The sequence below is a fragment of the Benincasa hispida genome, chromosome 3, assembly GCF_009727055.1.
Source record: "Benincasa hispida cultivar B227 chromosome 3, ASM972705v1, whole genome shotgun sequence".
Classification (NCBI taxonomy): domain Eukaryota; kingdom Viridiplantae; phylum Streptophyta; class Magnoliopsida; order Cucurbitales; family Cucurbitaceae; genus Benincasa; species Benincasa hispida.
In genome coordinates, this window is record NC_052351.1 from 35304209 (window position 1) to 35328327 (window position 24119).

Below are 24119 nucleotides of genomic sequence, written 5' to 3' on the forward strand. Positions count from 1 at the left end.
TACACTTAATGCAGACAAAATATCATTATTTATATAATCAACCCTACAACATACTTTAATATTCATTGGTCTTATAATAGTCGAAAGTGGTTGTCGAAGTTAGATTATTGAAGATGATTTTCACGGGAGTTTATAGTTGGAGGTGATTGTCAGAGCTTGAAGTTGGTCACATGAAGGTAGAATTGGAGTTGGTCGCCAGAGTTTTTCGTCATAGGTGGTTTCCGAAGGCCGAAATTAGTCACACAAAGGTAGTCGTAGAAGTTGATTATCAAAGATGATTTTCGTCGGAGTTTGTAGTAGAAGCTTGAAGTTGGTCACATGAAAGTGGTATTAGAGTTGATTGTCGGAGTTTGTCATCAGAAGTGGTTATTGAATCCCAGAGTTATCGTCGAAGTTGCTTGCTCAAAGGTGGTCATCAAATTTGATTATCGAAGATGATTTTCGTCAGAGTTTGTAGTCAGAAGTGGTTGTCGGAGTTGGTCATTGAAGTTTGTTGTTGAAGGTGATTGTTTGAGCCCAAAATTGACCATCTAAGTTGGTATGTGTGAAGGTGTCATCAAAGTTGGGTCACCAAAGTTGTCATTGAAGGTGATTGCTAAAACCTAAAATTGGTCGTCAGAATTGTCATTGAAGGTGGTTGTCGAAGCCGGGAGTTGGTTCCCGAAGTGTAGCAGTGATAGTCGCCGACAGTGACCGATCGGTGGAGCCATTGAAAATATTAGAAAAAGGAAGAGTTGAGATGAATTAGGGTGAATTGATAAAATATACCAACTCAACTCCTTCAACATTCAAAGTTGATTGACCAAATATTGAGTTAGTGTAATATACCAACTGAACTCAACTCAGGTTGATAAATCGAACACCTCCTTTTAAGTGTTTTCAAACTTTTTCGATTTAGTTTCTTTGAATAACTGCAGGGATGATGGATGATCAAAAGAAGGTCATGTTAACTTCCTCACTGACAACTTTTTCAATTTAGTTGTGCCTATAATAGACAAATACAATATATGGTAAATAAATCATATATATATACACCCAACACTGCAAATTTAGATAATAAAGATTTTCTTTAGCCATTTTTAGTCTTGCCTAATCAAATAAGGATTTAAGCTATACTATCACTAAATAAGAACCTGTTTGAAATGACTTTTTAAGTGCTTGAACAAGTATTTTTTAAGTGAAAAAAGTATTTTTACACACTTAAAAAATCATTTCAAACAGACCTGAATAACAAGCATGGGTGGACTTAGCCCTATTGATAGGAAAACGAACTGCACAAACCCTTTAAGCATAAATGGTTGTTTATTCCTGCCATAAACAACAATCCTCCCAAAACCTTTATGAGAGTTCGATTTAGAACTCTCACAAACCATCTCCTCTTTCTTTAGGGGCACGCCCCAATGCTGGTCGATACACGACGAAGAATCACAGCTCCTTCATAGCTTCAATATCACGAGGAAATTAAGCATTCCTATCTATCCTCCTAGGATAGGCTGACATGAATCTCCTCACTAACCAATTCAAATATTTCATCTACTCTGCAATGTGAGAACCTCTAATTAACAAACTTCTATTCATGCCACAACATGCCTGATTTGAACTCTTCAAACATATATTAACCCAATTGCTTAAAGCTTTACCTGCCTATCTCTATGTTTCACTCTCGACTATAAAAATAACTTAAAAAGAACTCTTGTTCTTACCTTTTTGTGTGTATGTTCACATCTGCAAGCCATGTGACAAGATAAACCTGTTTCAAGTAGTCTTGTTAGTGTTGTCATGGAACACGTCGAAGGAGAAAAGAAAATGATCCGAGTAAAGTGATATTGGACAAGTGAGTTTATGCATGTCTTATGAATATTAACTATTAAAGCACTGATGATGGATAGCAAAGAGTTCAAAACCTGCAAAACTTCTGCATTTGGGTGTTGGGTACGACTGACAATAGGTGTACTGCATTCATGACCCTTCAAGGTTGGATGGAGCAGCTCGCTGGTTTCCTTGGACCACAAGTTGCACAAACGCAAGTTGTTGAATTCCCCCGAGTAAAGCTCTTCCGACCAGACCAAGCTTTTGGTTGAGGATTCAGAACTAAGAGAAAGTAGTTCCATCAAAAGCAGACGCTGCATCAACGAAGTAAAAATAAACAAATATATTACACAAAAGGTTTTCGTACAGAACGAAGTCTCAAAGCAACTTGTCTTCAGTTACCTTCAGATTCAGCTCCAACCCAAACATATGAACAAGCTCCTCTGCCAATTTCTCTGAGATTGTTTTCAGGAGGAAAAAAAGGTCATAGTAAGTTTGTGTTGACCCTAATTCCGTCATGTTCATTCTTTTCTACTGTGATCTATACGCAGTATACACAATAACAAAAAGCACATTGGCAAGCAACATAATCTCAATCGTTGTCTAATGGAGCACATTCATTTACTCTTGAAGTAAAAGCATCATCTTCTATTTCAAGAGATCAAGTTTCTATTTCAAAAAAAGAAGTAAAAGCCTCATCTTCTACAACAAAGAGGGAAAAAATGGAGACCTAATAGGACTAAGAAAGCATGTTTTCAGGTGTCTGCATATTTCTTTAGATGTTGCAAATAAGATTGGAATTATCTAAGATCAATCATTAAAAGGTAAATTTTATTCATTATGAACTCAAAAATGTAAGCCGTGATTAGGGAGATCTTAAAAACTTCATACGCACCAAAGCAAGGGATTGTCAATAATGTAAATACTGAGACGCCACCACCATCTCCGGCATCTTCATTGTGATTGTCCTCAGAGCTAGTTGAAAATTGTATGAGTGAACTACTACTTGATCTCTTGAAATAACACTTCATTAGTCTGCTTGCATTTACCATCTGAACTACAACATCAACCTGCAAAAAGCTTTTGAAATCACATATGTTACAGAACATCAGTTGAATAAGGAACTGGTAGAATTATGTGAAGAGAGAAAGAAACTTCTGGATTTGCTTCCTGAAGTTATAGTTGACATTCATAAAATAAGGTAAAATTAATTCTGTGGCTAATCCACACGGCATAATTTTTTGGCTAAATAGAAGCTTCAAGTTTTTCCATGAGTTAGTCATTTCTGGAGACAGAGAACAGATTTGGCTTATGCCATACAACTTCCTCAGATTAGATAACAATCATAGCTGAACTCTGAAGGCCTAGAAAACAACTTTATGCAGAGTTTTCAAACTAAGACAATTGATTACATAATGATTTTGACCTAGTTTATAATGGATTGACAGGAAGAAGAAAACCCATACCATTTCCTTGTAAGAAGATAAGAGTTTACTTCGATAAAGTTCCTGAAACAAGATTGAATAGAACATAGAGAGAGAGTAAGAATCTGATGTAGCCGAAGGGATTAAAGGAGAGAATTCTCACAGAGAATACATGAGAGGAGATCTCTATTTATATGAGAATCGAAAGCAAAATAAAATCCTAAAAGAAACTAAAAAGGAGAACTAAAATCCAAATAGGAAATTAGAAAGGATCAATCAAGGATTTAAACAAGACTAATATGAATTTACCCAATATGGCCTATGGAAATCCCATCTATTACTTAAACGTAAAATAAAATAAACAAACACACACACACGGATAGATAGGCATGCATAGGAAACCAGTTATTGAGATAAAATGGTGATCCTAATTTGAAAATGAGGTTAAATGACTAATGAACAAGTATTCAGCACAAAACTCTCAGGATACAATATGGTGGGGAGAAAATTAGCTTGTAAATCCCAAGTTAACTACTAGTAATAAAAAAAGATGATGCTAACCTGAAAAAGTGTATTCATCTCCCCATGCCCAAAAGTCATGACTCATGAATAAGCAATCATTTAGAGCGAAGTTAGAACAGAAAGGTCTTTGGTCTTGTAGCATACTAAATTACCAGCAGGCCAAAAAAATTAAGTTGATAGGGCAATCACAATGAGAAGTTGAATTTCTAAACTTTCTAAACTTTATACCAAGAATTCAAAGTTGTACCAAAGGTTATGACATACAGCAAGACTATCAGCTAAGATAAAAACTACCTGCTGCTTAGACAATTTCAAACAAGCTTTGTTTCGTATATCAATCATGTCGTTGAGAGAACCCAGCTCCATAGAAGGCATGTACCTGAGTTAAACCATAGAACCAACAATAAAAATCCCACAAAAGAAAGATCTACCAATCCTATAAAGCTGGAGCATATGGAGGAGTTTATGGAAGTACTTTTCAGACAAATAAGCATTGACAATGGAGGTAGCATGAGATCGCCCGCTTGAAGAAGAAGAAGCCCATTGTTGTTTGAGTGACGACAACTTCGACCATTGATTCCTAATGTTCCTTTGTGCTGATGGCCTCCATAGCCTTGTTATCGACGGAAGTAGAGGCGATGAGCCTGGGGTCGTAATGCTTCCAGATTTCAAAGTAGTTCCTTTAGAAGGAGGTGTAGAGAAATATTGAGTGTCCATGGCATTAAGGGTTTATATACCCGTGACGCCAAAAACTATGGCAATGAAACTGGAATAGTGGATGGGCAGATCTTGTAGGTGCAGTGTCGAAGCAACAAAAGGAGCCACAATTCCAAGAAATACCTACAAAGTACAAACAGTGATTGTCGACATATACATAGAAGATAATGAACAGTGATTGTTAACATAAACATAGAAGATAAAGAACCCTAACTAAAAAGAAAAAAAATTGACCGGAATAAGCAACGGTTGAAATATGATGTTTTAGCCCCATGGGCATTCTTGTCTTTTTACTTTATGCCTATTGAATTAGGGTTTCTCCTCACTCTATTTATATCGGAGGTATATGTGTGATAAAATTAATAAAACTCCTCTATTGTGTTTTTTCTCCCTGTGTTAGGATTTTCCACATAAATCTTGTTTTCTATTCTTCTCCTACTCTTTATTTTCAATATGGTATCAGAGCATGATGAAACCCTAGCCCTGATAGAAGAAATTCAGTCATCAACCTTGGTAGGTGATGGGACCGTGACAGAAGAACCAACCTAGTGGCTATCCAAGCAGTTGTTGATCGATATCTTCGATCGGTTCTAAATCTCGAGCAACACAGACAGTTGGTGAGGACCAATCCAACCGAGTAGATAAGAGGAGCTTAGGACCTGCCGTCAATGGTTTTTTGCCCAGACAGTGCTGATCAATCGAAGGAAGGTGAAGGGCAGTCGGTTGACACCCGTGGTAATCAGTTCGGATGACATCCAATTGTGTCCTCCTCCAGCACCAATTGTGGTCGTTTTGAACAAAATCCAACCACTCCGTTTACGTCCTCCTCCGGTATCAACAGTGATCGATTTGGGCAGAACCCAGCGGCTTAATCTGCCAGTAGCGGCAAGTGACTCGTGCCATACCCAGCGTCGATCGCACCTCCATCCAGCACACCTCTAGTCGCAGCGTCAGCCATGGCAATTCCCTTCAATGGCGTGATGTAGTCGAGTGGGTATCCGGTCCAACCTTATGGGTATCTGATCCACCTTCAACACCCACAGTCTCATCATGGGTGTCCGATCCAACCTCAAATTCGGGTAGGTGACCCAATGGGGGAGAATTTTTCTTCAGTCTTATATGGGCAGAAACATCCGGTTTCCACACCCTATAGGGAACTCCAACAGGAATTGGCAAGTCTCCAGCAACAGATGGCAGCTTTTGGAGCAAAATTGAATGGCCAGGAATCTTCTAATCTACTAATATATGTGGAATATCTGGAAACTGTGTTTCCTAGTTTACCTACTGCAAATATTTTATCTGGAACTATGGGAAGTCCTGCAGGAATGATAACAGAGGAAAAACCAAATGGCCAGAATTATTTCTTCTAGTCCCAATCTGTTAGAATGGTATAGAACCTCAGATTGGAATACCCTTACTCTACTCAGCTACTACATGGGACATTTGGGATACAGTCTAAAGGTTATACTCTAAAAGACAAAACGCATCACGACTGTATACCTTGTGCAAACAGGTCCATGAATATAAACAAGGGACCATGGATGTGACTTCATACTTCAACAAAATGTCCTTATTATGGCAGGAGATAGATTTGTGTCGGGAAATTGTTTGGAATTTCTCACATGACGGAATTCAGTATTTAAGGATAGAGAAGGTTGATCGTGTTTATGACTTCCTTGCAGGATTACACTCAAAATTGGACACGGTTTGGAGTCGGATACTAGGGTAAAAGCCGATACCGTCACTTATGGAGGTCTGTTCTAAGGTCCGATTGAAGGAAGATAGGTCAAGTGCTATGAAAGGTTCTGCAGTTACCACTGTGGAGTATGCTGCTTTTGGGGTGAAATCCTCTAGATCGAACAGCAACAAGTAGAATGGAAAAATGCCTCCGATGTGTGAACATTGCAAAAAGTCATGGCACACGAAGGATCAGTGCTGGAAACTACATGGTCGGTTTCCCATTGGCAAATGTCGCCCTCCAAATGACAAGTCAAAATCTGGTCGGGCTCTTGTGAGTGAATTTGTTGAGGTAACTACACAACCTCAGGTGACCAACCTAGGTGACTCAGGTACTGTAGGGATCGAAACAGTTGTTCAGTCAAGTACTCCTCAATCCTTTAATTTTTTTTATTGAAGGAAATGAATTGTGGATTCTAGATTCATGAGCGACCAATCACTTGATTAGCTCATTTGATCGATTTCTCTCATATTGTCCAAGTGCTGAAAATGAGAGGATTCGGATTGCAGATGGGTTCTTTGCTTCTGTTGCAGGGAAAGGTCGTTTTTCTCCATTTCAGGGATTAGTTTTATCGAATGTGCTACATGTGCCGAAAACTTCTTACAATCTGTTGTCTATCAATGAAATAATAAAAGATTTAAATTGTAGAGTCGTTTTCTCAACAGATGTCGCTTTGTTTCAGGACTTGAGTTCGGGGACGACGATTGGACCTGTGCGGTATAACAGGGGCCTCTATTTCCTTTCTGATGAAGCCTCCTTTAGGAGTTTGTTTAGGACTAGTCTTTTATCATCTTTTACTGTTTCTGAAAAAAATTATTTGTTATGGCATTTTCACCTTGGACATCCAAACTTTCAATATATGAAGTATTTGTTTTCCCATTTATTCCATAATGTGAATGTTTCTTCTCTATCTTGTGATGTCTGTATACGTGTAAAACAACCTTGTGTTACCTTCGTTTCTCAGCCTTATAAACCTACCAGCCTTTCCATCTGATCCATAATGATGTTTGGGGTCCTTCTAACATCTCTACCTTATCTGGTAAATGGTGGTTTGTCAAGTTTATCGATGATCATATCCGGCTTACATGGGTGTACCTCTTTACTGATAAGTCAGAGGTCACGTCTGTCTTCCAACAATTTTACACCACAGTCGTAACACGGTTTGATATAAAGATTGTCATTCTTCGGAGTGAAGATTGCCATTCTTCGAAGTGACAATGGACGTGAGTTTGTCAACCATACCCTCCGGGAGTTCTTGACTTCAAAATGGATTGTCCATCAAAATTCTTATGCTTACACTTCGCAACAAAATGGGGTGGCTAAACAACAAAAATCGCCATCTCATTGAATTTACTCGATCTCCAATGATTCCTGCATCTCTTCCATCGTATCTATGGGGAGATGTTCTCATTGCCGCCCATCTCATTAATCGGATGCTCTCATATGTTCTTAAATTCCAAACACCCCTTGAGTGTTTCAAAGACCTGCTTATCCACGCGTCTTATTCTTGATATTCCTCTTCTAGTGTTCGGGTGTACAGCCTTCGTTCATACTCACAATCCTCACCAAACTAAGTTTACCCCACATGCTCAATAGTGTGTGTTTGTCAGGTATCCTTTTCATCAACGGGGTTATAAGTGTTTTCACCCATCCTCACAGAAGTACTTTGTCATTATGGATGTTACGTTCCTTGAAGATAAACCTTTTTTTTCCTGTTAGTCATCTTTAGGGGGGAGACCTCTAGTGAAGAGCCTAACACTTCCATATACTCCATTCTTGTTGATTTCCTTCCTGAACCTATCCCAGATACAAATGTCCCTGTCCTCCCTACTACACAGGTTCCCTGGATAACGTACTATAGGAAAAATCTTAGAAAGGAAATAACGCCCCCTATTCCATCGAAAACGGTCCAAGAATTAGAACCAGCACCAGCACCAGCTCAAGATTTATCTGTTTCGGATAATGTTCTCAAAGAGGGAAATGAGTGTGTTAAAGGTGGTGAGACGAGTTTAGAAAAGGTTGAGACTACGGATGGTAATGAGTTGCAGGGGGTACTCAAAAGAGTGAAAACGTGCCTTAAAAGAATGAGCATAGTCGGTGTTCTGATATTGGTAAGAGGCCAGAAAAGTCTGGCAACTATGATACCACTCTTGATATGCCAATTGCCCTACGGAAAGGAACCAGATCATATACTAAGTATCTTATACATAGTTTCCTATCCTACAGTAATTTGTCTTTCGTGTTTAAGGAATTCACTACCAAACTAAATGTCATGGCAATACTTGTTAGTGTGCACACAACCATGGAAATCCTCGAGTGGAGAGCAGCGGTTATGGAAGAAATGAGAGCCCTCAAAGCGAATAAAACTTGGGATTTGGTGGTTCTCCCTGAAGGTCACAAAATAGTTGAGTGCAAATGGGTGTTCGTAGTGAAGTATAAGTTTGACGGAACGCTTGAGAGGTACAAGGCCAGGTTAGTAGCTAAAGGGTTCATTCAAACATACGAGATTGAATATTTAGAAAATTTTTCTCTAGTAGTGAAGCTTAACACGATCCAAGTTCTTCTATCAGTTGTCGTGAATAAGGACTAGCCTCTACATCAACTGAATGTAAAAAATATCTTTCTGAATGGTGAGTTAGAAGAAGAGGTCTACATGAGTCCTCCTCCGAGTTTTGAAGCAAAGTTTGGGAATCATGTTTGTAAACTCAGAAAGTTCTTATATGGTTTTAAATAGTCTCCAAGAGTGTGGTTTGATAGATTCACGAATTTGCTAAATCCCAAGAGTTTTTTCAAGGGCATTCTGATCATACCTTGTTTACCAAAAGGTCGCCATCAAGGAAGATCGTTGTTCTGGTAGTTTATGTCAACGATATCATTTTTTCAGGTGACGATACAACAAAGATCATAAAAATTATATCAAATGATTGCAAATGAATTTAAGATTAAAGATCTTACCAATTTAAGATATTTTCTTATGATGGAAGTGTCAAGGTCGAAAGCAGGAATATCCATGTCTCAATAGAAATATACACTGGACTTGTTGAAGGAAACAGGGATGACTGGATGTAAGCTCATTGACACTCTTATTGAGTCAATAGTAAACTGAGAAATACTACTGAGGGAGTTCCTGTAAATAAAGAGAGGTAACAACGTTTTGTGGGAAAATTGATTTACCTGTCTCATACCAGACCAGATATATCATATGCTGTGAGTATGGTGAGTCAGTCATGCAGAGTCCGTACGAGGAACATATGGGAGTTGTGACTCGAATTCTGAGATATTTGAAGTCTACCCCAAGAAAGAGCTTAGTGTTCAAAAAACATGACAAATTCTGCATCGAGGCTTATACTGACTCAGATTGGGCAGGATCAATGACAGATAGAAATTTGACCTTAGGGTATTGTACCTTTGTATGGGGAAATTTGGTTGCCTTGCGGAGTAAGAAACAGGGTGTGGTTGCTAGGAGTAGTGTTGAGGCAGAGTATAGGGCTATAAGTCTGGGAGTGTGCGAAGAAATATGGCTACAAAAAGTTTTGTCTGATCTTCACCAGGACAGTCCTGGACCTATGAAGCTAAGGCTGCCATTAGTATTGTCAATAATCTTATGCAACATGATAAAACCAAATATGTGGAGATTGACAGGCACTTTATAAGGAGAAGTTCGACCACGACATTATTTGTATTCCCTACGTTCCTTCAGGCCAACAGGTTGCAGATGTTCTCACCAAAGGATTACCAAGACAGACTTTTGAAACTTAGGTTAACAAGTTGGGTCTTATTGATATCTATGTCCCAACTTGAGGGGAGTTGAAATATGATGTTTTAGCCCTAAGGGCATTTTTGTCTTTTTACTTTATGCCTACTGAATTAGGGCTTCTCCTTACTCTATTTATATCCGAGGTTGGTTGGGGTGCTTTGTATATGTGTGACAAAATTAATAAAACTCCTCTATCATGGTTTTTTTCTCCCTGTGCTAGGGATTTCCACGTAAATCTTGTTTTTTATTCTTCTATTACTCTTTATTTTCAATAGCAACAAATATAGAAACGATTTCTTTTATGTCTAGAAACACATGAAATCACCAAAGTGTCTGATAAAACATCACAAAGATAAGCTACTATATATGAATCTACAATCAGACATCCTAATCATCCGGTAGAGATTAGAGAGAGAAGATTTGAAAAGCTCAAGTTTCATTTCAGCATTTCAGGTTAATTTCCTCATTAAGCAATAATTAAAACAACAAAAGGAGAGGAGTCGATTGAAACTTGCTGAAATTAGTACGCAATCGAAACTATCATACCAGATCGTCAGGAAAAAGAAAAAGGGAAAAAAAAAAGAAATTCCTCCTCAGATGCAATCATCGATCTCCGTAAATCATTGTATCAAATTTTGCCATAACTCATGCTTACTTAGAAATTCCATTACTTCTTATTCACAATGCTGACATCAAGCGTTTCTTTTTCCTAAACATTTTCCATATTCAAATCTAAGAACCCAATTAATTTTTCCGGCATTTTTCCCGTAGAATATAAGTCATTTAAAACATTTATAACTTGTTTTTACTAATCCAAATAAATTAATGGTCCTAATTTTTTATTATGATGCTTATTTCAAAGATTTAGTAATAAATCAACCCGTAACATGACAAAATTCCAGAATTGTTTCTAATAGAAAGCACTTGTAGATTTTCAAAATCTATTCAATTGAACATATAACTTAAAAGTTCATAACTTTAAAACCACAAAACTGAATCAGTTTATTTTTTTCCCCCAAGGCTCCCCATTTGAGCATCCTTTGAGCCATAATGAATTGATCCTCATCCATAAATACCAATCTTCTCTTCATAAGATGAAGATTCTCATAATTTTCAAATTATAATGAAACTTGGTTTTTACCATATTCTTTAAACCTTCTCTTTTAATTATTCTGTTATTAATTTCAAGCTAAATTTGAGCCCTTCAAAAGTTGAACTTCAGTCTTCAATACTCAAATGCTCAGTCAAAACAGAATCAATATTCAAGGGCTTAGGGAGAAACTCGAATTGAATAAATAGAAATAGAAACCCCAACAAAACTTTCTCCATTGCTGAGCCAGCCAACTTTTCTTTTTTCTTTTTCCTTCTTTCTTCCTCTACTAAATCAAATTAGGTGCATGTGTTCCCAACATTTCCTATTCTATAGCTTTAAGAATTTGAAGGGAATAGCAAATAACAGCAAAAAGAAACCCAGTTTAAAGCCAGCCAAATGAACTTCCCTGGTAAGAAACAAATTCAATATTTGGGTCAGAAATTAGTTTAAATCCTTATTACATTGTAAGTGAGATTACCTCAAACAAAACCTACAAGATGGTTGATTCTTTGTTGTTGAACCGATGAATAGTTGGTTCTTAGACGACCAAGTGGTCGAGTAGACGTCAGCAACGACAGTAAAATGTAAATGACGGTGCCTCAGTGTGAGTGAGACCCCTAAAATCAAACGCCATTTGGGTCCGTTCCAGTAAACCTACAAACCAAACCGGACCGTGGTTTCGACCTAAATAATTGTATTTTATTTTGGGAAAAAATATATCGTTAAAATATCATTTTAGTCCTTAAACTTTAAATTTGTTCAACTCTAATCACTATACTTTTTATTATCTAATTTTAATCATCATACTTTCAATAAATCTTAAACTTAGTTCTCAATGCTAGTTTATTATTGATTTTTTAAAAAGAAAAATTGTTATCTATTGACAATTTTACTACAAATTTTAAAAGCATATTCACATATTATATTTTGTTGCATGAAAATTATTATTTATTATTTGACAAAGGTAAAAATTAACTTTGAGCGATTAAGTTTAAGATTTATTGAAAGTGGAAGGACTAAATTGTGAACCCTGAGTCCTAATTTCTCTACTTGAGTATGTTCCCTACTGAGACCAATATGATGAGTAGATTGATGTGAAAACTAATGTGTAATTGTAGAGAAAAGGGTGAAAAATTAGAAAAAAAGTGTGAATTTGAAAGCTTGACTCTTGGGTAAAACTTGGAGAATTGGCTAAGTATAACCCATGCGTTGGAAGCTAGAAAATTGGCTAAGTGTTGTTCTATGCGTTGGCCTTGCTCATATAGAGGTTATTTGGGCGTTGAAGGAAGCCGAAGTATGGCCAAGAGAAACGCATGCGGCAACCAATGTCGTGAGAGGTTGGCAACACGTGCGACAGCCTCAAGTTGCGTGGACATAGGCGTTGGGCGTTGGAGTTGCGCGAGCTGGTTGATCGGGTAGTAAAAGAAGCAGTGCTATGCGATGGTGCTATACGGCAGCAGCACTAGACGATGAACTATGCGGCGATGAGACAAGCCATGATGGACGCATGGTGAAACGTATTGCATTGCTAAGGCTTGCAGTACACAAGGCTAATACTATGTATTGGTGATGTGCTATGTGTTGGACATCGAGGGCATGTGGGCGCAGAGGACAAGGCTAATAGTATGTGTTGAAAGGGTGTTAGTCATTATCCTAGTTGAGCGCATAGGGCAAAGGTAAGTCATGCAAAAGTGAAGGATATGCGGCCAAAGATGAGCGTTGCAAGCATCTAGCATATGTGACCAAGTTGCGTCAATTAGATGCACAAGGTAAGTTGAATGGGCGCATGCGCCAATTGGTGGTGTCCGGACATAGGTATGTTACGGAAATTGGATGGGTGCATGTGTGGTTAGATGAATGCATATGAGGTTGGATGGACGCATTCAAAGTCGTCATCTGGACATGTGACTTGTTGGAAAGAAATATTAAGCCTTAAGTAAATGAGGTGGACGCATAAGAAGACATGTAAATTTAAACATTTTGTGTTGGCTAAGGAAGAGGAAGACACCTTAGATTGCAGTGATTTGAAGGTTGCGTTGATAGTGTAGGGACAAGATACTTGGACATGCGGCCAAGTAGGAGGTGTCGGCCTTGGAGAGATTTTGGACGTCTATAAATAGGGCCAAGGACTTCTCTTCAGATCATAATTCAAATGACATTAAGAAGAGTGTGAAAGCTGATTAAACTATGCGTTGATAGAAAATCTATGCATCGGTCATAAAGCTTCAAGAGGAGATGCAGTTGGACAATGAAGTCTGGAAATAACATCAATTTGGAACAAGGAGTTCTCTCAGCATACTTATTCGTTTAAAGTGATTTCAAAGCCACCTGAAAGCTCTGTGAGTCTATTTTTCAAGGTAGGGCTGCCGGAGAAGAAGCTCTAAGGGATCGGGCTGAAAACTGAGAAAAAGACAGAAGGGTTAGCTATCAAGTAAGCTTGAGCCAGTCTTAAAGATTTTGTGATTCCGGCCAAACCACAAGAATTTTTTAGCTCAAATTTTAGGGTAAGCTTTATGAGATATTTTAGAGCATGTTTGTAGAAGGAAGTATCTCAAGATAAGGCATAGAACTATGAATAATCTGAGTTTTAAATTGAATCTGGATATTAGGGTTCAAAAGGGAGCCCGAGGTAAACAAGGAACTTCTAGAGAGAAAGGTTCCTAAATGATCAAGGTGAGTTACTAAAATATTTGATTAAATATTTACAATGTTCTAAAGAAACCATATTTTAAAGAAAGATTATTCTCATGCCAGGTAATTTTACAAAGTAATTTCCAAGCAAACCATGAGTTATGTTTTAAATGCATGCCATGTATGAAAGTTTATTGAAAAACTATTTATGTGCGTTTAAATACACCCAGCATGCGATAGTATCTTTAAAGACATGTTTTCTATGCGTTATGTTTTACATGCTTTAAAGAGAAAGTCATTTATGACTAGTTCTACTTGAAACGCGATACCAAAAGATAGTTGAGAAGGTATCCGAGCAGCTCGATATTAAAGGACGAGTTTAGAGAAGGTATCCGAGCAGAAATACCTAAGATATGACGGTACTTAGTATGGCCACATGCATGTAGGTAGGTAAAGTCAGAGATTGAGCAAAAGGATTCTCTCTTGACTAGAAGTTGACGTTGAGATTTAACCACAGTAGGGTTATTCTCAACTAAGGAACAGTGTTAATATTTTCTGATAAAAACAGCTTTATATGCTTTATATGCTTGGAAAATGCTTATACTACAATACAAAGTTAATGTAGAAGTTTATATTTCAATTTAGTCTCCTTATTGAGATTTTTGCATGAAAATCAGTTTTCTTTCTTAAGTCACTCACTGGGCTAGCAAGCTCGTCTCGTTTTCAAATTTTTTCCTTTCCCCCAGGTAGCGGTCAAATCTTTAGGAGATAGCTCTGCATCTGCTATGCCACTAAAGGACAAAGATATTGTAACCCGTTTGCTAGGTGGTTACTGTAAATATTGTACACATGTTACAGTTGTTCATATAGGGACTAAGATTTTGGGCATCGAGACTTGTGAAACTAGTAATGTAATCATTCTAAATATGTTGTGTTTTTAAACTTAATAAATTTTGCCTAAGAGGCATCCGCTGTGTATGAGTTACATGTTGGTATTAGAGATTTTCGCTAGATTTAGTAGGCAGTAAGTGTCAACAAAAGAGTTGATATCTGCTGCAATCATATCCTAGGCTCAGAAAGTAGTCTGGGTCGGAGTGTGACATAAATAGACAATTGAAAATTCAAGAATTAAAATTGAATAAGCTTCAAAGTATAAAAACTAAAATAGAATTTTAATATACTTTTTTTTATCTCCAAATTTTTATTATTGTTTTCATTTAGTTCCTATATTTTAAAATGCTACATTTGTACTTTTAAATATTGAATTTAATTTTATTTTGGTCTCTAGATTCTATTAACTTAGCCTTGAATAATATTCTCTGTCAAAACTAAAATTAATCAAAAGTTTATTTCATAATTATTTTAAATTTTAATTAATTGAAAATTATATTATTAAATAATAAAAATATCAATACTAAAGATGCATTGTAAAATAAAATTATGAAGCCATGGAATTCACAATATAAGAAATTAATAAAGTATAAAATTGATATACTTTAGTTATAGATCACGAACTCTTTTGACTAATCAAGAGTGGAATTCAACTCCAATTTTTTGGATCAAATCCTTAAATATAATAGTATAAATTCTATAAATTTAAGTGACATGAAAACTAAACTCAATATTTATTATCTCTTATTTTTAACGAATAATGTTTAATGCGTAAATATAGTTAAGGAACAATTTACGTGTGGTGGGAAATATTGACACCCAAATAAACCGCTGCTGAAGCGCGTAGACTTTGTTTTCCCCTTCCATTAAGTTTCTGACCTCGTCTTCCCCATCTCTTCGCATTCGATTTCGAAATTTTTGATCTGGGTTCTCTCGTTTCTTCACTAATTCATCATGGCCAACGGCGACAACCTTGAGGAATCCAGCCCACTTCTTGGCAAAGTCGTTGAAAATGCAGATGAGAAGGATACTCATCGTAGCTCCACGGCGGCTGGGCCCGATGCGGTGCCTCCGCCGCCTCCTTTTCGCAAAGATACGGAGGAGGAAAATCGTGACGGTGGCTGTGATTATGGGTGGACTGCTGATGGGCTGCCGGTTCACGGCAGCGTGGTGGGGGAGCCGGTCGGTCGGGCCCAATGGGAAACTGGTCTCTGCGCTTGTCTTGGTCGCCACGATGAGTTCTGTAGTAGCGATCTTGAAGTTTGTAAGTCGTTTCGTTTCTCTTCCTTTCTCTATTATAATTGAGTTTAGGGTGTATTGTTAGGTTTTGGGGTTCTGTGATTCTTTATCCCTGATTTTGGGGTTTGAGACTCTGGTGATTTTTCAGCGATTAGTGATTGCATCTGAGGGGAAATTTCTTTATGATGAATCTCATTAATTTGAATTCGATCGGGCACTAATTTCATGAAGTTTCAATCCATCCCTATCCTTCTGTATTGCTTAACGATGAAATTAATCTGAAATGATGAAATGGACGAAACTTGGGCTTTTCAAATCTCCTCTCTAATTTCTACAGGAAGATTGGGATGTTTGATTATGGAATCTTATGTAGCGTAACTCATCCTTATGATGTTGTATCGAACTCTTAGATGATTCAATTTGTTTTTTGAACCCATGATCTAAGCATGGGACATCTTAATATGGTAGACCTCGTTTAGGCAATAGTATATTGTTATTTCTTCAAATAAAGTTTCAGATAAGATCTGGGGTATGCAGAATTGTTTGGTCCTCTAATATCCCATTCTATCACTTGTATTGGGTGGTTAGGCAGTAAAGATTGTTGAGCTGAGTTCTGTCATCTTTGACCATAACCAGTCTTTTTAATTTGTTTCAAACAAGTTCTAGAATTCAATAGTCTTATGCCTAATCCTTAATCCTCCAATGAATACCCATTCTAATCCTTGGTGTCCATGGCTTGAATTACAATAAGAAAAGGAATGCTCTTCTGTCCTTGCATTTTCTTGGTTGGCATGTCTGGCTGATGACTCTTCATGAGGAGGAGGGGCTGGAGGAATTTGTTAGAATCCTTCCTAACAAGAAGGAGATCTGAATTTTATTGAGATATAAAGATAAAAATATTAGATAACCCAAGCATAAAGGAACTTAGAATCTTCCTCTTGAGTGCATTCACCCAAGCCTTAGATCACTCCGCAGACTAACCTCCTTTCACTCTTACCCTCCTTCTACTTATAACAATATTCAGTAACTACCTTTATTCAATAACTACCCTTATCTAGTAACTACCTTCATTCAATAACCACCTATCTATCTAATTACCCTAATACACTAAATATCTAGTACCCAACAGATTTCAAGATATTTATTGGAGAGAATTGTAGGTCAATCAATAAGAGATTTGGACAATTTCAAGGAGGGTATTAGTATTAACTTTTTTCTTAGGGTGAGGTTTCATTTTGGGCTTCAGTTTTGAAGCTTTTTTGTAACTATTCCCTAGGTAACATCTTATTTCAACTACGAGAGAGAAAATTAGGAACTCAATTTTTCATATTGAAAGTGATCAGGATGGGGGGAAGTTGAAATGGAATTAGAGAAAAATAAGGTAAAGCAACTAACAATCACTGTTTGTAGGTCTTCTTGGAAGTGTGGCTCCTTGTATGCTGTATGGAACCAATGCAGAGAGACTTGAGTCTGCTCCTGGGACTTTTGCAAATCATTGCATGTCATATTCTGGTCTCTACTTGATTGGAACCTCTTTCTTTGGTTGGAACTGCCTTGCTCCATGGTTTACATATCCTACCCGTTCAGCTATTCGCCGAATGTTCAATCTAGAGGCAAGTTAGACCTACTCCTTTGATATCTGCATCCATAATCCATTATTGTCTCTCAATATCTGCAAACTAATGCCTTGTGTTGGCTTATGACTTGAACTGACTTGAATTTGTTGAGACGGATGACCTTTGCTTTTATACCTCATAATAGCTACTATGGGGGCTTGATCATGGTCATCATTGAAGCATCTTTCTCTTAACCTGCCTACCTTTCAATTCAATTGATAGGAGAGTTTATAAATCAAATGTTACGTTTCTCATGACGAGCAGGGTAATTGCGAGGCACTTCATAGGTCATGTGGCTGTTGCGAACTCTGTGTTGAAGACGAAGTTCAACGTGAGCACTGTGAATCCGTTTGTGACTTTGCAACTCATGTCTTTTGTCACACATGCGCACTTTGCCAGGAAGGTCGTGAACTTCGTCGGAGGATGCCTCACCCGGGGTTCAATGCTCGTCCTGTGTTAGTCATGATCCCGCCAGCAGAACAGTCCATGGGGCGTGGAGTTTGAGATCATTCTCCTCCTTACTCTTTCATGTTCTATACAGTGGCGTCTTGCTGCTAATCTGCGATGTAATTGGGGTTTGATGATCTGGATGTTAAGTTTTTTCAAAGGGAAAAATGTTCTGACAAGATTATCTGAATGAGACGACATATCATATTGGTGGATAATATTGTTCTTTTATGTATAGAATGTGTCGAAGTTTCATGGCCACCACTAGCAGGACCAGCTTTGTTTCTTTTAGTTTGAATTTTGAGTTGCAATTTGTAAATTTCTTTTGATTTCATTCAGATTTTCGCTTTTGAAGCTACACTAGATGGGAAAATGTTTCAGAGAGTAAATTTAAATATGGATGGAAATCTAAATGATTAAGGACATGTTTGATAGACAATTTAAAAATAAAAAATTTGAAAATGAGGAATACGTTTGATAATGTATTTATAAACCAAAGAATTAATATAGTTATTCACTAACTATTAGGTCAAAGGGGTCGTTGCAGAAATGTCAATTAAATATCCACGTACTTGATTAATTCTGTGTTTCACTTCCCATTCTTTCATCGTGAAATCTTAGGGTACTTCTTCATCTTTGGAAAATCATTCATTCATCTATACTTCCTTCGTCGTGAAATCTTCCTTCAGTGAATTTTCTTCTTCATCTTCCAAAAATCTTCCTTCATTGCAAAATCTCCACCATCCAACATGCCTGTTTTGGATGAAAAGCTCAATGGAGATATTAACAATCTGAGATCAGTTCGAATTATGTTACATAAATGTTAAACCATTCATCTAGGGATAAAGATTCATGTATATTGTCCTTCCCAACTTGGTGTTCATATTCTTAGTAAAGTCATTAGAATTGTTAGTGTCGATGCTAGTATCTTGCAACTCATCTGCATAAATTAGTTTCTTCTTCTTACCATTTTCATCATCCACTCCATTTTTTCAATGCCTCCATTTTTTTTCCCATGGTTTAATTTTTTTGTTGTTGAAAAATGCAGTTTACTATTACCTTCTATTGATTGTCATTTGATTATCTTATGTTTTCCATCTGATTCCCAATGTTTTATGTCACATAATTAGTAGTTTTTGTTTGCATCCCTTTTGATTGCCCTCTAATTACTTTTTATTTTTTGTTATACGATTAGTAATTTCTAATTGTCATATGATTATCTTCAAATTTTTTTATCACATAGTTAGTAGTTTATCATATTGTCTTATGATTGTCATTTGATTACCTTATATTTTAAGAACAGTAGTTTGTGTCATTGTTCAATTTCGACTTCAAATCATATGATTCCTATCTGATTGTCATATGATTGTTATTTGATTACCTTATAGTTAGTAGTTAGTTTTTTTTTTATCATATAATTAGTAGTTTCTGATATTGTTTTATGATTGTCATCTGATTATCTTATATTTTAGAAATAGTTGTTTGTATCATTGTTCAGCTTTGACTTCCAATCATATGGTTGCTATCCAATTGTCATATGATTGTTATTTGATTACCTTATAGTTAGTAGTTAGTTTTTTTTTTTTTTTTTTATCACATAGTTAGTAGTTTTTTATATTGTTTTATGATTGTCATCTGATTACCTTATAATTTAAGAATAGTTATTTGTATCATTGTTCAATTTTGACTTCCAATCATATGATTGTTATCTGATTGTCATATGATTGATATTTGATTATCACATGATTGTTATCTGATTATTATTATATTTCTATCTTATTACTATCTTATACTTATTTCTAATTGATTATGCAATTCAATTTTAAATAAAAGAATTTCTATATAGAATTATATGGGAATGGTGATTAGAATGAACGTTTGGTCAGAAGAGTCCTCCGACTATTTGGGTCTTGGAATCAGGTAATATCTTGAGTTTTCACTTGTAGATTTTGATGTTAGACTTTGTGTTTTTTATTGATAACATACTGAATAATATTGTATATAATTGTTATCTTATACTTTATATTAAACATTCATATTAGCACGTAGTTTTTTTTCAATAATATATTAAACTATAAAGCCACCAGGAACAAGAAGTTTTTACCAAAATTGTGTATTACGTATCTATCATTGTGATATCACATGTCTATTTCTGACATTTGTATATCACTTAGCAAGTTAGTTATTACATTAATATACCTTATTATAAAAAGGTACAACTCATTGGATCATCTAATTAGGTATCACTTAGCATTCTATCAAAATTGTGTGTATAACTTAACGGGTATATTATTAGCAATCACTTATTGGGTATCACATAGCAATCTATTACCTTGATACTAAGTAATTTATGAGGGGAGGTCATAGTATCAACCATTAAATTAAAACCTACAAAGTATATATTTGTGATTAGTATTTATTTAATGTTGATGCATCATTAATATACTCAAAGTATATATTTGTCTATCTTATACAAAAAAAAAATTGTTTGGTAATCATTTAGGCTATCTTCGGCAACAATTTATTTTCTAAAAATTAAGTAATATAATTTGGTAACAATTGCTTGATAACATTTCTCATAGTCTTCCGATTGCCTTTTGATTGTATCTTTTTTCGTCAAATTATTCATATTGTCATCTAATTGTCTTCTGGCTGCCACATGTTTACCTTATATACTTTGTCACATAATTGGACGCTTAACCATAACTACAATATACAGCAAAAATATAAAAACTAAAATAAGATATAACTCACGTTCATATATAAGTATATAATTCCAATGATGGTAATCAAATAGAAATCATATATCAATATGATAGCAATAACATGACATCATATAAAAATCACAAAGTACCATCTAATGAAAATCACATGGCAATCAAATAGCAATTACATGGAAATCAAATAGTAATCACATGACAATCAAATAGACATTATAAAGTACTTAATATCTAATGAAAATTACATGACAATCATATATATCAATCAAAGATTAATCAAATAGCAATCGCATAAAAACCAAACAAAAATCACAAAGTACTTCATGACCAACATGCTTATAACGGCTACACTTCGTGCGCTTTGCTAATTCAACCATTTAAGGAATCCTTTACTTTTGAGGTCTTCTTTCTTGACATTCAACAATCAAAGGCAGTATAATGTCATTCGCCTCTAAAATACTTCTACAGTAGAAATTAGATAGAAATCAGTCACATTGATATAACTCATATTTATGCACAAACATATAATACCAAATATGATAATCAAATATAAAGCCAAAATATGAACTAAGGAAACTTAAATAGACCCGATAGATGAATCTACACTATGCAATCTCTTCAAATCCCAACAAAATCAATAGAAAAGGAAGGCACAATCATTATAATATTATTCTTTTGGGAAACCATTAATGTAGAGATTTAACAAAGAACAATTAGATAGAAGGTAATGTAGATTTGGTTGTTACAAGACTGACACCACCCAACAAATTCTCCCTCATTTTATATGACTTGTACAAACTTCATACATGTTTTCAGGCAAGGACGAACACAAACTTAAACCAAAACTCAACCTTAAACATGTTTGACTTCAAGCTACAGTCTTGCTATATGACTTCCTTAAATCAAACACTAACTTACGCACAAAATCGATAAGGAAAAACAAGAAAAATCAATAATCTACAAAGAATCTTTAGACGAGGACGAAATTCAAGCAAAAAATCAAACACTACCGTTGAAAATAGAGAAATTGGCTTCAATAAATCTCCAGCTACGAAATCGAAAGCAATGAAATGGTCCAAAACAAAATTGCTGTTGCAAGCGCAATCTTGAATTAGAGAAGGTGAGGACAAATTTCAAACAATGAATTGAACATAAATCTTGAACATTTTAGGGTTATTGTAGAAGGTTGAAGACGCACGAAGAAATAAACACGGGAGGAGAAGATCCAGTTTCTTTTAACGTGATTTTAATTACGAGGATAGTTATGAAATTGAAAAAAAAAATTGAAGTAAAAAAATCAAAATATCACAAACCCAATCTAAACACTAACATGAATTTAGGTATTTTAAAGATATTACCATAACTGCAATATTTTAAAAGTCGATCACATGGATGCTGAAATATAATATTAATGCAATTTTCCTAGCTTAAATATAAACTATTATCGAACTTTTATTTTTATGTTAAAACCTTTGTATAATTGTTATTTTATTACAACATACAATCTATGATACATTATATAATATATTTTTTAATTTATTATGATAACATAAGCATATTACATAATGTGGATTACCTACCGGACATGCCCTGAGTAACCACCCTATTCCCTTATCCTTGATCTAATTTGGAATTATTCCTGGATCAGCCAATGTGAGAAAATTCTAGGAGGGGCACCAGAGGTTAGCATTGGATCAAAATATACCATATAAACTATGTTTTTATTATTATTTCTCATCTCTACTAAGGATACAGGGGACAATAAACTTCTAAATATATGCTCAGATACTAACCAACTTTAACAACATAAACAAAACAACTCTTCAAACACTGAAATTCGATAAAGTGAGGAACACAAATACAGCACATACGAGAAAAGGCTACCACTACACCACAACTACTACACTTCTACTCTCCAGGTGCAGAGATACCTTGCTTCAATCTCTCCCTCTTCATCTTCTTCTTAGAAACTGGTTTCTTCTTTTTTGGTGGGAGGGTCTTCTGCGCATACATGTACAGAGCATAATTCCCAGCAAGAAAAGCCAATAGCAGCCCACCGACTACAAGCAGCACAATCAGTCCTGGATTGAATCCTCTTGCATCTGCATCCCTAATCACGTTACCCTATGAACCAAGGCCAATATTAACTGCTTATTACATGAACCACTGAACATACACAACAAGGAAAGAATTGTTTAAGGAATTCATGAGCCATTGTAAAGCCCCAGAAGGGAAGCCGATTGTTTTTCAGCAATCTCATGCATAGAGATCTTAAGTCTTAACTACACGTTTTCCAGCAAAGTTATGTGTCAACAATAACTGTATATCTGGGCAACTTGAGCGTCATAATTCAACTAGTTTAGGCATATATTCAACCAACAATAAATAAATATCTGATGTATAATGTCTTATTTCTGACTTGTGAATGCATCAGATTAAGAGGGTCGTTTCCATGATTATTCCACTTGAATACGAAGAATACTCATTCCACTATATAAGCATAAGGGTAAGGGTAAACTAGCTTTAAAACTCGAGCTAGATTAAAAATGAGATAAATTGTAGCGTCGTACTCCTAGTAGCCATTAATCTGATTCTTACTATGAAAGATGCTGAGGATACAACATCAAAGATGCATGCAACATCCTCTCACAATATCAAACAGATCAGGAAAGGAATCAATTAAACCATTATTCAATTTGAAGATCGGTCATACATGTAGGATCGAATTAACAAATTCGTGTAGCATCCCATGGTCCATTTTGAGGAAATTGCAAAAAGGTGTGCAGTTTTTTAAATCTTTTCCACCCAACAAAGAACCCACTGATCACATGCATCCATATCATCTTTGAAACATTCCAAAAAACAGCCCCATTCTTCAGGAAAATAGATCTTCGATTCCAAATTAAGAACAGACAAACTAAGAATACAAGAGAATTACCGAGCAAGGTGTGTATATAAGAAGAAACGGAACACTCAATCACCAAATGCAGTTTTATAAGGGTACTCGGAGAGCAGATCCCTAAAAAATTCAACTGCATTATTTCTACAGTCGATTGCAGAGACAATCAGACCTCGAGCGAAATTCGAAAATGAGATCAAATGCGAACGGAAAATCTCTATAATTATAGGTAAACAATCAAAGTAAACGCACTGAACCATGTCGAAATCAAAAGAAAAGGAGAAGGTGCATTAAAAGAGAACTCAGATTAGGCGGCAAACAAGGAAGAAAGAAATGAGATGGCGATACTGTGAAGGGGTGTGGAGTACCATGCGGTTGACGGCCGGCGGGACTTTGTCGCCGAAGTCGAAATCGTCTTCCATGGCTGAAATTCAGAAGCGGAGAGATCCTTTGGAAGGAGCTACTGTTATAGTTTTCTACAAAAAGATGAACTGCCGAAGCTTCGAGAAAAATACAAAAGAGCAAAGATATGAAATTGAAAATGGCGGATTGTGGATTTACGATATTTCCGCCCACGGAGTTTCAAACGACGCCGTATTTGAATTTTTGGCATTTT

General features: G+C 36.0%; 3 protein-coding genes across 5 annotated transcripts; 1 reads left to right on the forward strand and 2 right to left on the reverse strand.

Annotated features, from left to right (window-relative positions):
* Nucleotides 1–1028: 1028 nt before the first annotated feature.
* LOC120072617 lies at nt 1029–4684 on the reverse strand. 3 transcript variants are annotated; one of them, XM_039025021.1, is made up of 9 exons: nt 4231–4260; nt 4050–4134; nt 3795–3898; nt 3276–3317; nt 2705–2879; nt 2212–2264; nt 1905–2123; nt 1704–1750; nt 1029–1538 (listed from the first exon to the last, which is right to left on the reverse strand). In XM_039025021.1, the coding sequence occupies exons 3-9, from the start codon at nt 3831–3833 to the stop codon at nt 1484–1486; spliced, it is 630 nt and encodes a 209-aa protein (XP_038880949.1). In that variant the 5' UTR covers nt 3834–3898; nt 4050–4134; nt 4231–4260; the 3' UTR covers nt 1029–1483. The 3 variants fall into 3 exon arrangements, with proteins under 3 accessions (XP_038880949.1, XP_038880947.1, XP_038880948.1); XM_039025019.1 differs by lacking the exon at nt 3795–3898 and having other exon boundaries at nt 4231–4683; XM_039025020.1 differs by lacking the exons at nt 3276–3317; nt 3795–3898 and having other exon boundaries at nt 4231–4684.
* A 10713-nt stretch (nt 4685–15397) lies between these two features.
* On the forward strand, nt 15398–18218 carry LOC120074396 (cell number regulator 8). Its single transcript, XM_039027511.1, has 3 exons — nt 15398–15846; nt 17232–17434; nt 17702–18218. Exons 1-3 carry the CDS (start codon nt 15537–15539, stop codon nt 17939–17941), a joined length of 753 nt encoding a protein of 250 aa, XP_038883439.1. The 5' UTR covers nt 15398–15536; the 3' UTR covers nt 17942–18218.
* Nucleotides 18219–22293: 4075 nt separating this feature from the next.
* On the reverse strand, nt 22294–24028 carry LOC120072892 (DNA-binding protein S1FA-like). The gene is made up of 2 exons (XM_039025423.1): nt 23872–24028; nt 22294–22728 (listed from the first exon to the last, which is right to left on the reverse strand). The coding sequence occupies exons 1-2, from the start codon at nt 23923–23925 to the stop codon at nt 22513–22515; spliced, it is 270 nt and encodes an 89-aa protein (XP_038881351.1). The 5' UTR covers nt 23926–24028; the 3' UTR covers nt 22294–22512.
* Between the last annotated feature and the right edge of the window lie 91 nt (nt 24029–24119).

What these genes read in the sequence shown, in the direction of transcription:
- LOC120072617 (XM_039025019.1), bottom strand. Translation starts at nt 4,472, where the DNA reads ATGGACACTCAATATTTCTCTACACCTCCTTCTAAAGGAACTACTTTG. An exon ending in TGAAATTGTCTAAGCAGCAG is followed by an intron (nt 3,318 to 4,049) that starts GTAGTTTTTATC and finishes ATCTTGTTTCAG; the next exon opens with GAACTTTATCGAAGTAAACT. An exon ending in ATTGACAATCCCTTGCTTTG is followed by an intron (nt 2,265 to 2,704) that starts GTGCGTATGAAG and finishes AAACAATCTCAG; the next exon opens with AGAAATTGGCAGAGGAGCTT.
- LOC120074396 (XM_039027511.1), top strand. Translation starts at nt 15,537, where the DNA reads ATGGCCAACGGCGACAACCTTGAGGAATCCAGCCCACTTCTTGGCAAA. An exon ending in TAGTAGCGATCTTGAAGTTT is followed by an intron (nt 15,847 to 17,231) that starts GTAAGTCGTTTC and finishes CACTGTTTGTAG; the next exon opens with GTCTTCTTGGAAGTGTGGCT. An exon ending in GCCGAATGTTCAATCTAGAG is followed by an intron (nt 17,435 to 17,701) that starts GCAAGTTAGACC and finishes CATGACGAGCAG; the next exon opens with GGTAATTGCGAGGCACTTCA.
- LOC120072892 (XM_039025423.1), bottom strand. Translation starts at nt 23,925, where the DNA reads ATGGAAGACGATTTCGACTTCGGCGACAAAGTCCCGCCGGCCGTCAAC. An exon ending in CGCCGGCCGTCAACCGCATG is followed by an intron (nt 22,729 to 23,871) that starts GTACTCCACACC and finishes CTTGGTTCATAG; the next exon opens with GGTAACGTGATTAGGGATGC.